Source organism: Mobula hypostoma, chromosome 2 (genome assembly GCF_963921235.1).
Source record: "Mobula hypostoma chromosome 2, sMobHyp1.1, whole genome shotgun sequence".
Classification (NCBI taxonomy): domain Eukaryota; kingdom Metazoa; phylum Chordata; class Chondrichthyes; order Myliobatiformes; family Myliobatidae; genus Mobula; species Mobula hypostoma.
Genome location: NC_086098.1, coordinates 87,072,794 through 87,086,552, shown reverse-complemented (window position 1 = coordinate 87,086,552; position 13,759 = coordinate 87,072,794). Strand labels below are relative to the sequence as shown.

The window sequence follows — 13,759 nt, the reverse complement described above, 5'->3', positions numbered from 1 at the left end:
TAAATGTATGTGACAAAGAACATAGCAATCTCAGGGATGATTGTATTTTAAAGATGTGAAAGGGAATTTGTCTATTGGCTGTTTGTAACATCATGAAGGAGAATATGAATAATAGGTTTATAACATGTATACCGACCTTTCCTCATGTAAGAATGAAAGCTTTGGTACTGAACTTACTTACCACCACTGAATTTTCCAGGCTTTACAATAAGAAGTGAAATTGTTTTTGCTGACAATACTGCAGAAAAACCTAGGTATATAACATTATAGGCTTCTTTCGATGTTACTTGCTGCCAGACATTTGCAATAGGGGATTCCTTGAATCCAGCAACTGAGCAATCAATCACACTGAACAATTATCAGAGAGCATGCCAGAAAGTTAGAAATTTAACTTTTTAATGAATTATTAATCTTTATTTGTTCTCAATCAAATGTATCACCTGAAACAAAAACGTCCTAAAGCTTTAAATGATAAAAAACATAAAAAACATGGAATTTTTGACATTTTTTCTTTTGAAATGATACTCCTAGAATGAAACTCAAGTTTTTTTTTCAGAACCACAGAGGAGTTCAGGACTAATTATTGCTCAAAATGCTATTTAAACAATATCATTGACGGCCACTGGATAGAACTCTGAAGCCAAATGAGAACTTAGCAATTCAACCTTGAGTGACCAGAGCTCATGCCAGTCATATCCAATGATTCACGGAGGTGAGGTGATGGTCTGATGACTGCAGGACTAGTACTTGGCAATGAGATATGTGGCTCTCCTTAGATCACCAGGTGGCCTTACTCAGGACATCCTGCCTGGCTCTGTCCAAGGAGGCCCTTATTAAGGTTGGTTTAAAAATACTTGTCTCTCACAATTCCTCAGTGGTTTGCCCTGATCAACATATCCATATATTAAGCAGGATGTATAATTACTAAAACAGAAATTTACAAATTGTTGCTGCAATGATTACACAGTGTATGACTGAAAAGAAAGAAGAATTTACAGAAGAATTATATTAAGAGAGAAGCTGTTAATAGGTATCAAATGGTTTTTGCTCAGTTAAAGTGAAACTAGATCACATGACAGCAATGTACAAAGAAAAAATTCTACTCATCAGATCATAACATATCAGAACCAAACACCAATTTTGCACAGGTAGGGCTCAGAATAATAAATTCTATTTGTTAATAGTGAAGAAGGTTACAAGGGGATTTTGATCAGTTAGAGAAGTGGGCCAAGGAATGGCAAGTAAATTTCAATACAGATAACAGTGAGCTGCTGTATTTAGGAAAGCCAACCAATGTACGACGTGTACAACAAATGGTCAGGCACTAGGGAGAGTAATGAAACAGAGGGACTGAGGAATACAAGCACATGGTTTGTGGAAATCAACATCACAGGTAAACAGGATGGTGAAGAAAATGTTTAGCATGCTAGATCTTCACCAGTTTGGGTATAGGAGTTGGGACATTATGTTGCAGCTGTGCAAGTTGTTGGTTGCACAGGATATTTAATGTCCACTTGTTAGGACAGAGTGAGCCTCAGTTTCACTTTACACCTGAAACACCTGACATAGGGTAGTACTTTCACCATATTGTCCCTGGAGGGGGTGGGTTGCATTAAACTTCTGATGAACAGGGAACAATACGATCAACTGAACCAAGCCTGTACAAAGAAAATGAATCTCAGCACAGGATATGATGATATATACATACTTTAATAATACATTTACTTTGAACTTTGAAGTCTGGTGATTCAATTGACAAGGTTCAACTTTTTCCCCAAGGGATTTTACATAAAGATCAACTTATAAAAATATAAAGTCAATTATCAGTTCAGTAGTTTCAAAAAGATTTCTATCCGCAAGAGCCACGTATCTCTGACAAAAAATTCTTCTGTCATAGGTATGTGCAGATTCCAAAGTACGAAGATAGAAAATGGCCATATTTAATGTCAGAGAGGTACAGAAGCAGCTTTTCAGCCCACCAATCAACAAGCAAATTAATCATGTACATTCATCTAATTTTATTCCTCCCACAGTTCTATCAACTCCTCCTGTGAAGAGTGGAGATCTGCACTAAAAACAAAAACTGCAGGAAAAATTCAGCAGATCAGGTGGCATCAATGGGGAGAAAAAAATTCATTAGTTAGCATTTCAGGTGCAGTACCCTTCATTAGAACAGGGAAAGAAAGAAAAACAATTTAGCTCCTTGTACCAGAAACATTGCAGCTGAGAGGGTTAACACAATGCAACCATCGAAAGACTTTGAATGCAAGTAACAGCACAGGTTATTAGTACTTTCTACAATTTATGGATAAATGGCACAGCAATCTCTAATGTTGAAGTGCATGACTAACTGTGAACGTCCAGAAACTTGATTTTGCCATTAGTTCCACTTAAAACAGCTTCTCCGCCTTAGATTTCCCCCACGTTCACTAAAAAGCATATTTGCTGTATGTATTAACTACTCATTAAATTCAACAAGAACATTAATGTATTTAATCTTTAGTGCACATATCCCTTTAACAATGGCTCTGCAATGGTGATCAAATATTACAAGTGTGGAGTAAGAAGTGAAAAGGTGGCACAGTAGTGTGGTGGCTACGGTAACAGCACCAGCGACCTGCGTTCAATTCCACCACTAATTGTAAGGAGCTTGTATGTTCTCCCCGTGACCATGTGGCTTTCCTCTTGGTGCTCTGGCTTCCTCCTACATTCCAAGCACATACCGGTTAGTAGGTCAACTGGTCCCATGGGTGTAATTGGGCAGTGTGGGCCTGCGACCATGCTGTATCTCTAAAAAATAAAATAAAATAAAATGCTGGAAACAGTTTAAGAAACTTCTGTGGAAAACAAAACAATTAATTTCAGGTCAAGAACCCTTCAGGACAGAAAACTAACGTTTTTTTTTCTTTCCATAAGTGCTGCCTAACCTGCATGAGAGTCTCCAGGAATTTCTAACTTCATTGTAGAATTTCAGCTCTCCTTTTTTGGTTTCACTGTAAGTGTGCAGTCTCGTTCCCTGGTTGCACAGATATTTCTTTGTATTTTTCCACTCTATCTCATCCCTCTTCTTTTAATCCAACCTTCTTCCTAAACTTGATTTACATTTAAATTCACGCTTCACTTCAGTCCTGCATTGTTTTCCCAAAACTAAATTTTACTGGTCCAGTTGTTGCTCCCCCTATATAGTTAAATGTCACATGACCTCTGGACTGACGACAAACTGAAGTGCACAGAAGCCACTGTGGTAAAATTTGGACCAAATGTTTCACTACTCTACAGCTTCTCTACTGTAACCCAAGGTTTAACTGTTCATCTTGCCACACCACACAGTATTGAACATGAAAGTTGAAATTCCCCATTTTATTCACCATTCAGAGTTATTAACAAATAATCAATGTCTATGCCTTAATTCAATCTCACTCAGGGTTCATTTTGTTTTGGTTTCATTGTTGTCCGGGTGGAGAATGAATATTTTTCTATACATAGTTCATACTACTTAATATAACCTTAGTGCATAGGCAGTGATCTTGCTTCATCCATCTGTAGTCCTTTCTTCTTCTGAGAAGAGATCAGCTAGGTCCCCCACTGTCAGCACAGATGCTTCTGATTGTACAATTACTGACTTGTTATGACTAAAGACCAATCAGAAAGAAAAATGCATTAATTTCCAAATAATATAAAAACTTTAAATGTCTGATTATCAATCTCCTTTCTAAGAAAATTATATACAAAACAAATTGATGAAGATAGAGCACTGGATGCAGTAAGCAAAAAGTTTTGAATTGTCTTACTGCTTTTATCTTGCCAACTATTAGTGACAAAAATCACTGTTTGTTAAACACAAACACATGCAACTGACGCTATTTCAAAACTGTTTCACAGTGCAGTGCTTAAAGGCTGACAACTGCATGCAACCGACATTAGTTAGAAACCGGCAGCAATTTCCTGTCCCAATTAAGTGGCATAATGCCCCAAATAAACAAAGGGAATCACACCTATTTTCTCAATTAGTTTTTGTTCTCTAAGAGTTGTCCCAAATAAGCAGCTGTTCTGATCAACTGATTGCCCAATTCACCAGAATCCACTGGATATAGATTTTAATAAGGTGTTTGACAAGGTTCCCCATGGTAGGCTCATTCAGAAAGTCAGAAGGCATGGGATTCAAGGAAATTTGGCTGTGTGCATTCAGAATTGGCTTGCCCATAGAAGGTCAAGGGTGGTAGTAGATGGAGTGTATTCTGGACAGCCAGAGGTATTTTCCCAGGGCAGAAATAGCTAACACAAGGGTGCATAATTTTAAGGTGATTGGAGGAAAGTATAAGGGGATGTCAGAAGTAGGCTGTTTTACACAGAGAGTGGTAGTTGCATGGAATGCACTGTCAGGGGTGGTGGTAGAGGCAGGTACATTAGAGATATTTAAAACACATTTAGCTAGGGCCATGGATGATAGAAAAATAGAGGGTTATATAGCGGGTGGGAGGGAAGGGATATATTGATCTTGGAGTAGGTTAAATGGTTGGCAAAGCATCTTAGGCCAAACAACCTGTACTGTACAATTCTATGTTCTAATTACAGTGTCCTTCACAATTTCAGAATGTACTATACCTTTCAGACATAATAGTACTTTGACACAGTTACTGTTATAATGAAGGCAATCTTCTACAAACAGCAAATAAATAAGGCTGAGCAGTGAAGAATGACCATAGAGAATTTCTTCAATATTCCATGTTGAAGGAGTACTAGGTACTGGAAAATGTGTTTTTGTTTTACCAAGGATCTAGCTATTCTTTCAGAAGTATGTAAAAGACAATCACAGAGATGAATTATGCACTCTTAAAATCATCTTTTAAGCTCAGATGTCATCTTAACGTACCACAAACCTTCTGGTGCAGAATTCACACTAATTGTTGGGTCATGAATGAGAAGATTTTGACCTAGTGATGATATCTCAAATCAGTGTGGAATGTACGTTCGAGGGGAGCATGCAGATCCTGGTGATGATGAAGGCTGTTTTCCAAGTTCTGCTTGGTAGCCAAAGCTGCATGTTTGGGAGGTATTGTTACCAGGTAGTAACTGCAGTGCATTTTACAGATGTTGTGCTGCTAATGAAAATGGTGATTGTTGGGGGCTACTTTGAACTGGTAGTGTTTAGCAAATGCCACTTGCCCAGTTCTGATCTTCTGGATATACCTCAAATGTATCCCATTTAGCAGGTGCATCAATATGTAGCACATCCTCAGTCTGAAGATGGGACTTCGTCTCCATAAACACAGCTCCAAAACCATATTCAAGTTTGCTGATGGCACCACTGTCGTAGGCCAAATCAAAGGTGGTGATAAGTCAGCACATAGTATGGAGATTGATAATCTGGCTGAGCAGTGCTATAACAACAACCTCTTACACAATGTAAGTAAGACCAAGAAGCTGACTGTAGACTTCAGGAGAAGGAGAACAGAGATCCATGAGCGAGCCTCATCGAAGGATCAGAGGTAGAGAGGGTCAGCAACTTTAAATTCCTAGGTGTCATTATTTCAGAGGTCCTGTCCTGGGTAGTGCAATTATGAAGAAAGCATGGCAGCATCTCTACTTCTTTAGGAGTTTTCGCAGATTCCGCAGGACATCTAAAACTTTGACAAACTTCAATAGATGTGTAATGGAGAGCATATTGACTGGCTGCATCACAGCCTGGTATGCAAACACCAATGTCTTTGAATGGAAAGTCCTACAAAAATTCATTTGAAACATATCCAGAAGATCAAAACTGAGCAACTGGCATTTGCTGCATTTATAAAATTCAAGAATGTAAGTTCTTGAGGATGAGGAAGTGTAGGGATGGGTTAGTAAATTTACTGATGACACAAAGGTTGGGAGTGTTTTGGATAGTGTGGAGAACTGTCAGAGGTTACAGCGGGACATTGATAGGATGCAAAACTGGGCTGAGAAGTGGCAGATGGAGTTCAACCCAGATAAGTCTGAGGTGGTTCATTTTGGTAGGTCAAATATTATGGCAGAATATAATAATAATGGTAAGACTCTTGGCAGTATGGAGGATCAGAGGGATCTTGGGGTCCAAGTCCATAGGACACTCAAAGCTACTACGCAGGTTGACTCTGTGGTTAAGAAGGCATACTTGGTGGTTAAGAAGGTGCATTGGCCTTCATCAACTGTGGGACTGAGTTCAAGAGCCAAGAGGTAATGTTGCAGCTGTATAGACCCCACTTGGAGTATTGCGCTCAGTCCTGGTTACCTCAGTATAGGAAGGATGTGGAAACTATAGAAAAGGTGCAGAGGAGTCTTACAAGGAAGTTGCCTGCATTGGGGAGCATGCCTTATGAGAATAGATTGAGTGAACTTGGCCTTTTCTCCTTGGAGCGACGATGACAGGTGACCTAATAGAGGTGTATAAGATGATGAGAGGCATTGATCGCGTGAATGGTCAAAGGCTTTTGTCCAGGGCTGAAATGGCTAACACGAGAGGGCACAGTTTTAAGGTGCTTGGAAGTAGGTACAGAGAGGATGTCAGGGCAAGTTTTTTTTACGCAGAGAATGGTGAGTGCGTGGAATGGGCTGCTGGAGACAGTGGTGGAGGCGGATACAATAGGATCTTTTAAGAGGCTCCTGCATAGGTACATGGAGCTTAGAAAAATAGATGGCTATGGATAACCCTAGGTAATTTCTAAAGTAATTACATTTTTGGCACAGCATTGTGGACTGAAGGGCCTGTATTGTGCTGTATGTTTTCTATGTTTCTATGTTAAGAAGTTAAACACCACCAGTTCAAAGTAGCCCCCAACAATCACCCTTTTCATTAGCAGCATAAAATAGGTAAAATGCACTGCAGTTACTACCTAGTACATCAGCAGTACTTCCCAAACGTGCAGCTTTGACCACCAAGAGGAACTTAGACAACAGTCTTCATCATCATCACCATCAGCATGTTCCCCTCGAAGGTACATTCCACACATTTGGAGATGTATTGCCTTTATCATGCATAAAGCCCTCCCAACCATTGAGCACATCTACGTTTGTACATGAAACGCTGTTGCAGGACAGTAGCATCCATCATCAGGAACCCCAACCACTCACGCCATGCTCTCTTCTTGCTGCTCCCTTCAGGAAGAAGGTACAAGAGCTTCAGGACTCACACCACCAGGTTCAGGAACAGTTACTAGCCCTCAACCATCAGGAGCTTGAACCAAATGGATAACTTCACTCAACTTCACTTGTGTCAACATTGAAATGTTCCCACAACCAATGGACTGACTTTCAAGGACTCTTCATCTCATGTTCCCAATATTTATTGTTTATTTATTTATTTTTCTTTCTTTCTTTTTGTATCTGCAGTTATTGTCTTCTGCTCTCCAGTTGAATGCCCTAGTTGGGTGGTCTTTTACTGATTCTGTTATGGTTATTATTCCATAGATTTGTTGAGTAATCCCACAGGAAAATGAATCTCAGGGTTGTATATGGTAATATGCATGTACTTTGTTAATAAAATATACTTTGAATTTTGAACTTTGGATTGTTTGTCACTCCTGCCAATGCCATTATATACAGGCACGTCAGTTTCTAGTTGTCAGGTGAGGACGATGTTATCCCTCACTTTAACTTATTTAGCCCACTTTGCAAATATAGCCTACTGTCTGTCCTTCAGAACTAAGCTGTTTCAAGTAGCACTGAGCCATTGCTGGGGATGGATATTGAAGTCTCCATTCAGTCAACATCATTTGCCTGTCTCTTCTTCTTCCAAGTGTTGTTCAACTGATTCTTCAGCTGAGAAGGGTCAGGAGGTGGTAAGCAGTAGAAGGCTTCTTGGTGTTTAACCTGATGCCGAGCCTGTCCTTCCTGACTGCATATCTGTGTTGTCACCTCTGGTGAGAATGTGTGCAAGGACTCTTAATGGAAGAGTTGGGGACATTGGGTCTATTGTGAGCATAACTAGATCAGGCTGCTGCTTGACAAGTCCATGGAATTGCTCTCCCAATTTCCACACTAGTCTCTGAAGGTTTATGACAAGGAACTTGGAAGGGCAGCTAGGCTGGGAGTGCATTTGCTGTTTCAGTGCCTAGATCAATGCCAGAAGGTCTGTCTCCTCATGTTCTTAATTAGCTTAAATATAAAAATGTATGCTTTACTAAAGGTATTTTGGAAGGCTACTGAGCCAACCACATTGGTGAGAATCTGGTGTCACATATAAGCCAGACTGGTAGGGGGCTTTACAATGAATTCGGTAACCATGGTCACTATTACTGGGACTAGCTTACTTCTTGAATTCCATATTATTTAATAAACTGAACTTAAATTGCCTAGTTGCTTTGGATGGGATTTGGACTCAGCTTTTAAATTGCTGCAGGTCTTTTGCTCAATAATTTAAGCATTATAAGACCATAAGACAAAGGAGCAGAAGTCGGCCATTCAGCCCATCGAGTCTGCTCCGCCATTTTATCATGAGCTGATCCATTCTCCCATTTAGTCCCACTCCCCCGCCTTCTCACCATAACCTTTAATGCCCTGGCTACTCAGATCCCTATCATTCTCTGCCTTAAATACACCCAAGGACTTGGGCCTCCACTGCCGCCCGTGGCAACAAATTCCATAGATTCACCACCCTCTGGCTAAAACAATTTCTTCACATCTCTGTTCTGAATGGGCACCCTTCAATCCTGAAGTCATGCCCTCTTGTACTAGACTCCCCCATCATGGGAAACAACTTTGCCACATCCACTCTGTCCATGCCACTGTTTCCATCAACTGAAAATATAAGCCTTAACAATGTGGTAACTGAACTCACCTTTTCTCAGTACTTTTGAGCATACTTTGCATCCTCTCCTCTATTGTCCCCTTAATTAGAAACCTATGAACAACTGTTGGCCTAGGAAGAAATAAGAGAGACGTTTACACTTTGTAAAGAAATTCAAACACGAAATGTCATTTCGAGAAGATCACAGGGAAACCAAGTTCATTTCAAATTCCAGTTACATTTACCTCTCTTTGCTAGGGATATGTGACAATTGTTGATAGTGCTGTCATTTTTCCAGTTCTGTTTAAAGACCTTCAACTTGAAAAGGCCTTCAACCTGAACAAATTTAATAAAGCACCCAAATTATTTATTGAACTGCAATGTGACAATTTGGCAGCCAAACTATCAAAGATTACCTTTATTTGTCACATGTGCATCAAAACACAGAAATATACAGTGAAATGTGCTGTTTTGTGTCAACCAACACAGGATTGTGCTGGGGAAGCCTGCAAGTGTCGTCACACCTCCGGTGCCAACAGGCATGCCCACAAATCCCTAACCCGAGCTGTACACCTTTGAAATGTGGGAGGAAATTGGAGCACCCGGAGAAAATTCACGCGACCATGGGGTGAACACACAAACTCCTTACAGACAGTGGCAGGAATTGAACCCTGATAGGTGATCTCTGTGCTGAGAAACAACTATGCTAACCACCACGCCAGAAAGAAAATAAATAGTTAAAAATTATTTTTGTACAGTAATAGGGAATGTCCAATCAAAAATAGAAGTGGAAGCAGAGTTCATAATGACTTTTTAAAATAAAAGATAAGATTTTTAAGGAGTAAAACTTGAAAGAGTTTGTGTAAAGAGCACAAATGGAACTAGTAACCCATTCAAATGGCAGCAAGAGACATCCAAGACTGAAAAAAAATTTTACAGGTGCATTTCAAATTTGGAGGTTCTTTACGTTATGGAGGTAAAGGCATCCGTTAGTCTTGCGAGACCATGGATCTGCGCCTGGAAAGTCTTCACTCTCCAGGGTGCAGGCCTGGGCAAGATTGTATGAAAGACCAGCAGTTGCCCATGCTGCAAGTCTCCCCTCTCCACGACACCAATGTTGTCCAAGGGAAGGGCATTAGGACCCATACAGCTTGGCACCAGTGTCGTCGAAGAGCAATGTGTGATTAAGTGCCTTGCTCAAGACACAACACGTTCCCTCAGCTGGGGCTCGAACCCACAACCTTCAGGTTGCTAGTCCAATGCCTTAACCACTTGGCCACGTGCCCACTAGATGGAAGGCACAGTTTAACTATCTGTTTCTTGTTTAAATTTACTTTTACTCTATTTAAATACAAGAAGTGCTATAATAAATTTAAAAAATAATCTAGTGACGCAAAGAGGCTGCGGATACTAGAACCTGGAGCAAAAAAAAAACAAACTGCTGAAGGAACTCAGCAAGTCAAGCAGTGTTTGTAGGGAGAGAGAAACCCTCAACAATTTGGGTTAAGACCCTGCACCAGAACTGATATAGGATTCACCCCAAAACATCAAGAATTCTTTTCTCCCCAAAAATGCTGTCTGACCTTTCAAGTTCCCCCTGCGGTGTCCTTTGTACAAGGAAATTCTGACAATGAACTGCAGGCTAGACAGCTTCTGCAGAGTTACAGAGTCAGAAGACCACAGCACAGAAACAGGTCCTTCAGCCCATCTGGCCCATGCCAAACTATTAATCTCCCTAGTCCCATCAACCTACACCAGTACCATAGCCCTTCATACCCTCCCATCCATGTACTTATGTAAATTTCCCTTAAATGTTGAAATTGAGCCTGCATCCACCACTTCTGCTGGCAGCTAGTTTCACACTCTCACCACCAAGTGAAGTTGTTCCCCCTCACGTTCCCCTTAAACATTTCACCTTTCATTCTTAACCCATGACCTCTAATTCTAGTCTGACCTAGGCTCAGTGGAAAAAGCCTGATTGCATTTACCCTATCTATATCCCTCATAATTTTGTATATCTCTACCAACTCTCCCCTCATTATCCTACACTCTTAGGAATAAAGTCCACACTTTCCCCACAACTCAGGTCCTCAAGTTCTGGAAAAAATCCTTGTAAATTTTCTCTTCGCTCTTTCAATCTTATTGACATCTTTCCTATAGGTAGTTAATCAAAACTGCACACATTATTCCAAATTAGGCCTCCCCAACACCCTATACAACTTCAAGCATAACATTTCAACTCCTGTACTCAATACTTTGATTTTCGAAGGCCAGTGTGCCAAAAGCTTTCTTTACGACCCAATCTACCTGTGACACCACTTTCAAGGATCCCTCTGCCCTACTGCACTCCTCAGTGCCCTACTGCTCACCATGTAAGCTCTACCTTGTTTTCTCCTCACACTGTCAGCATTAAATTCCATCTGCCATTTTTCAGCCCATTTCTCCAGTTGATCCAGATCCCAGAGGAAGAATCAAAGTTAATGCTTCTGTCCTTTGATCAGAAGTGGAAATATTTGGAGACTAATAAGGTTTAACATGAAGAGATAGATGCAGGAGAGAAGAGAACAAAAGGCATGCTCTGTGAATTGACAGCAGGAAAGATTAACAGACAAAGGGGGCGGCAAAAGAAGTTGACAGCAGCTTTGTAAATAAATAGATAAATGGTCTAAAGTTGTAAAAGGGAAAAACTACAGAGAAAAATACTGTAGATGCCAGAAATTTGAAATAAAAATAGAAAATACTGATTCAAGACCCTTAAGTTGTTTAACGTTGTTTCCAATACACAAGTGTAAAGGAGAATGAAATATTGTTACTCTGGATTCAATGCAGCACAAAAAATACACAATAAGATGAAGAACACAATATAAAAAACATTGATGTAAGGTGAGCTGAGCTGAGAGGCCTCATATTACTTTTATCAAAGTATTTGCATTATAAGGATAATTTTACAACAAAAACAACCTGAAAAAATATAAATAGTCTAATTATTGACTGTTACTCACTTTGTTTGTCCAATACGATGCACTCTCCCTATTGCTTGTAGCTCATGGGCAAGGTTTAAAATAGGTTCTACCAAGAGGACATATGTGGCTTCAATGATGTTTAAACCATTTGATGCTGTGTGGAGAGGCAGCAGCAAGATATTTACCTTGGAATCATACTTAAAAGCTGACAGATTCTCCTGAAAAATACAATGTGTTTTGAATTGATCAGGGTAAGATAGTGAAAATACTTAATAGTTAGACATTATTATAAAGCTGCAGAATTTCTAGAACAGGCCTGAACAGTCCTACATGTGAAATGGACGGGAAGTAGAATGGGTTGTTTGGGACTTGGAGGCTACAAAGCTCTAGGCTGTAGAGGGAAGAACATTCAAAGAAATGGGGTCTGTGAGTGTCAGGCATGAGATTCAGTATGGGGGCACGCCCTTAGGGAAGGATGAGGACATATCTATGAGAAAGAAAACGGTTCAGCAAACCACAACAGCACAGCCCTTGTTTCAAGAGCTGTTGGTTAGAAGACTGGTTCTCAGTAAAGGGACTGATGCAAATTCATGAGGGTGTAGGTAGACTGAATAAAGGCAATGAAAGAATCGACCTGTATGATGAAAAGCAGACATCCCACCCTGCAAAAACACATTTCAGGGAGGTAGCACCATCAATTTGCGGGAGACTTCCGGGAGAGGTGGGATGTTTGCAATAGAATAGCTCCTTAGCAGCTGGCCAGCTAGTTTAAATAACGTTAGCTATGCTAATGAACGAATGACACCTGTTAAACTCACCTCAACATGTCTTTTACATTTTAACCTACCATGGGCAATAGAAAAGTCACTGTTGCAAACAGCGCAGCGAGCAACACTGTCATTATTTTTGACTCCTATTAGGCAGGGGTACACTTTAGGGTAGTCTGGGGTGACGTAAGTTTTATATTTTTTTTTGGAACACTCTCCCATGGCGCACTCTCTCTCTCTCTCTCGTGGTCACTCTCGCTTGCTTTCTCTCGCGCTGTCACTTGCTTTCTCTCTCTCGCTCACGCGCTCTTGCTTGCTTGCGCTCTCTCTCTCGCTCGCGCTCTAGCTTGCTTTCTCTCTCTCGCTCACACGCTCTCACTTGCTTTTTCTCTCGCTCGCGCGCTCTTGCTTGCTCTCACTCTCTCTCGTGGTCGCTCTCGCACTTTCTCTCACTCTCTCTCTCTCGCTCTCAAAAAAATTGATTTCCGTGATATTGTATATAATTTGCGGGCATCAGGGAGCCACTATTCATATGTGGGAAACTCCCGGAAGTTCTGGGAGAGGTGGGATGTCTGGAAAAGTTAAGGACCTAAAATGTTAATTCTTTTCTCTTTCCACAGATACTGTTTGACCTGGTGAGTGTTTCCAGTGTTTGTCTGCTAATCATTTTTAGAGAGAGAAGCTTCTGTATTTAACGTCTAATCTATATATGCTTCCTATTTCACAGTCTGCAGTTGCCTCTTAAGTGTTTCTGAAGGAACCATGTAAAGTCCCCAGAGTTAGTAAACTGACACACACAAATGATAGCCTAGCCAATGAAAAGAGGGGTTACATAAGATTTACTTTCACAGGTCCCATTCATTGATATTTAATCTTTTACCTGGAACTTGTGGAGCCCATTGATCTGAACAAATTCCATGTCATTGTCCAACAATGCTTTCCCAATTATATCCAGCACATCTTGCCACTAAAAGCAAAAACATAAAATCTAAATCAGACAAGTGTAATGCAAACAGAGTGGTGAAATTTGACTAAAGCTTTACAACTAAAAGCTGATCTTATAACACGTAGTAGTGTAAATTTTGTTTAATGTCTTATCTGAAACACCACAGCTCTGCCCTTGCAATAATTCCCTTGTACTGCACTGGGGCAACTGTTTAAATTATTTACTTGTCTCCTGAGTGGGACTTGAACCTGCGACTTTATGCTCATTGGTGGTAATACTATTCAGTGAGCCATGGTTGATACCTAGAGACAAATCTTTTATGTGAAACAAGGCAATCTCTCTG

The 13,759-nt window shown here is 40.4% G+C and overlaps 1 protein-coding gene across 2 annotated transcripts in view; it reads right to left on the bottom strand.

The window, feature by feature from the left end:
* Positions 1–404: 404 nt before the first annotated feature.
* shprh (SNF2 histone linker PHD RING helicase) overlaps positions 405–13,759 on the bottom strand; it is a 71,461-nt gene continuing 58,106 nt past the window's right edge. The window contains exons 28-32 of one of the 2 annotated variants that reach the window (XM_063040007.1): positions 13,351–13,437; positions 11,743–11,921; positions 8,792–8,872; positions 3,507–3,632; positions 405–2,790 (exon numbers count right to left, since the gene is read on the bottom strand). In XM_063040007.1, coding sequence (XP_062896077.1) covers positions 3,533–3,632; positions 8,792–8,872; positions 11,743–11,921; positions 13,351–13,437 — 447 coding nt within the window. In that variant the 3' untranslated portion in view covers positions 405–2,790; positions 3,507–3,532. Of the gene's footprint in view, positions 3,633–8,791; positions 8,873–11,742; positions 11,922–13,350; positions 13,438–13,759 lie in introns of both variants that reach the window. The other variant, XM_063039997.1, reaches the window with a different exon arrangement.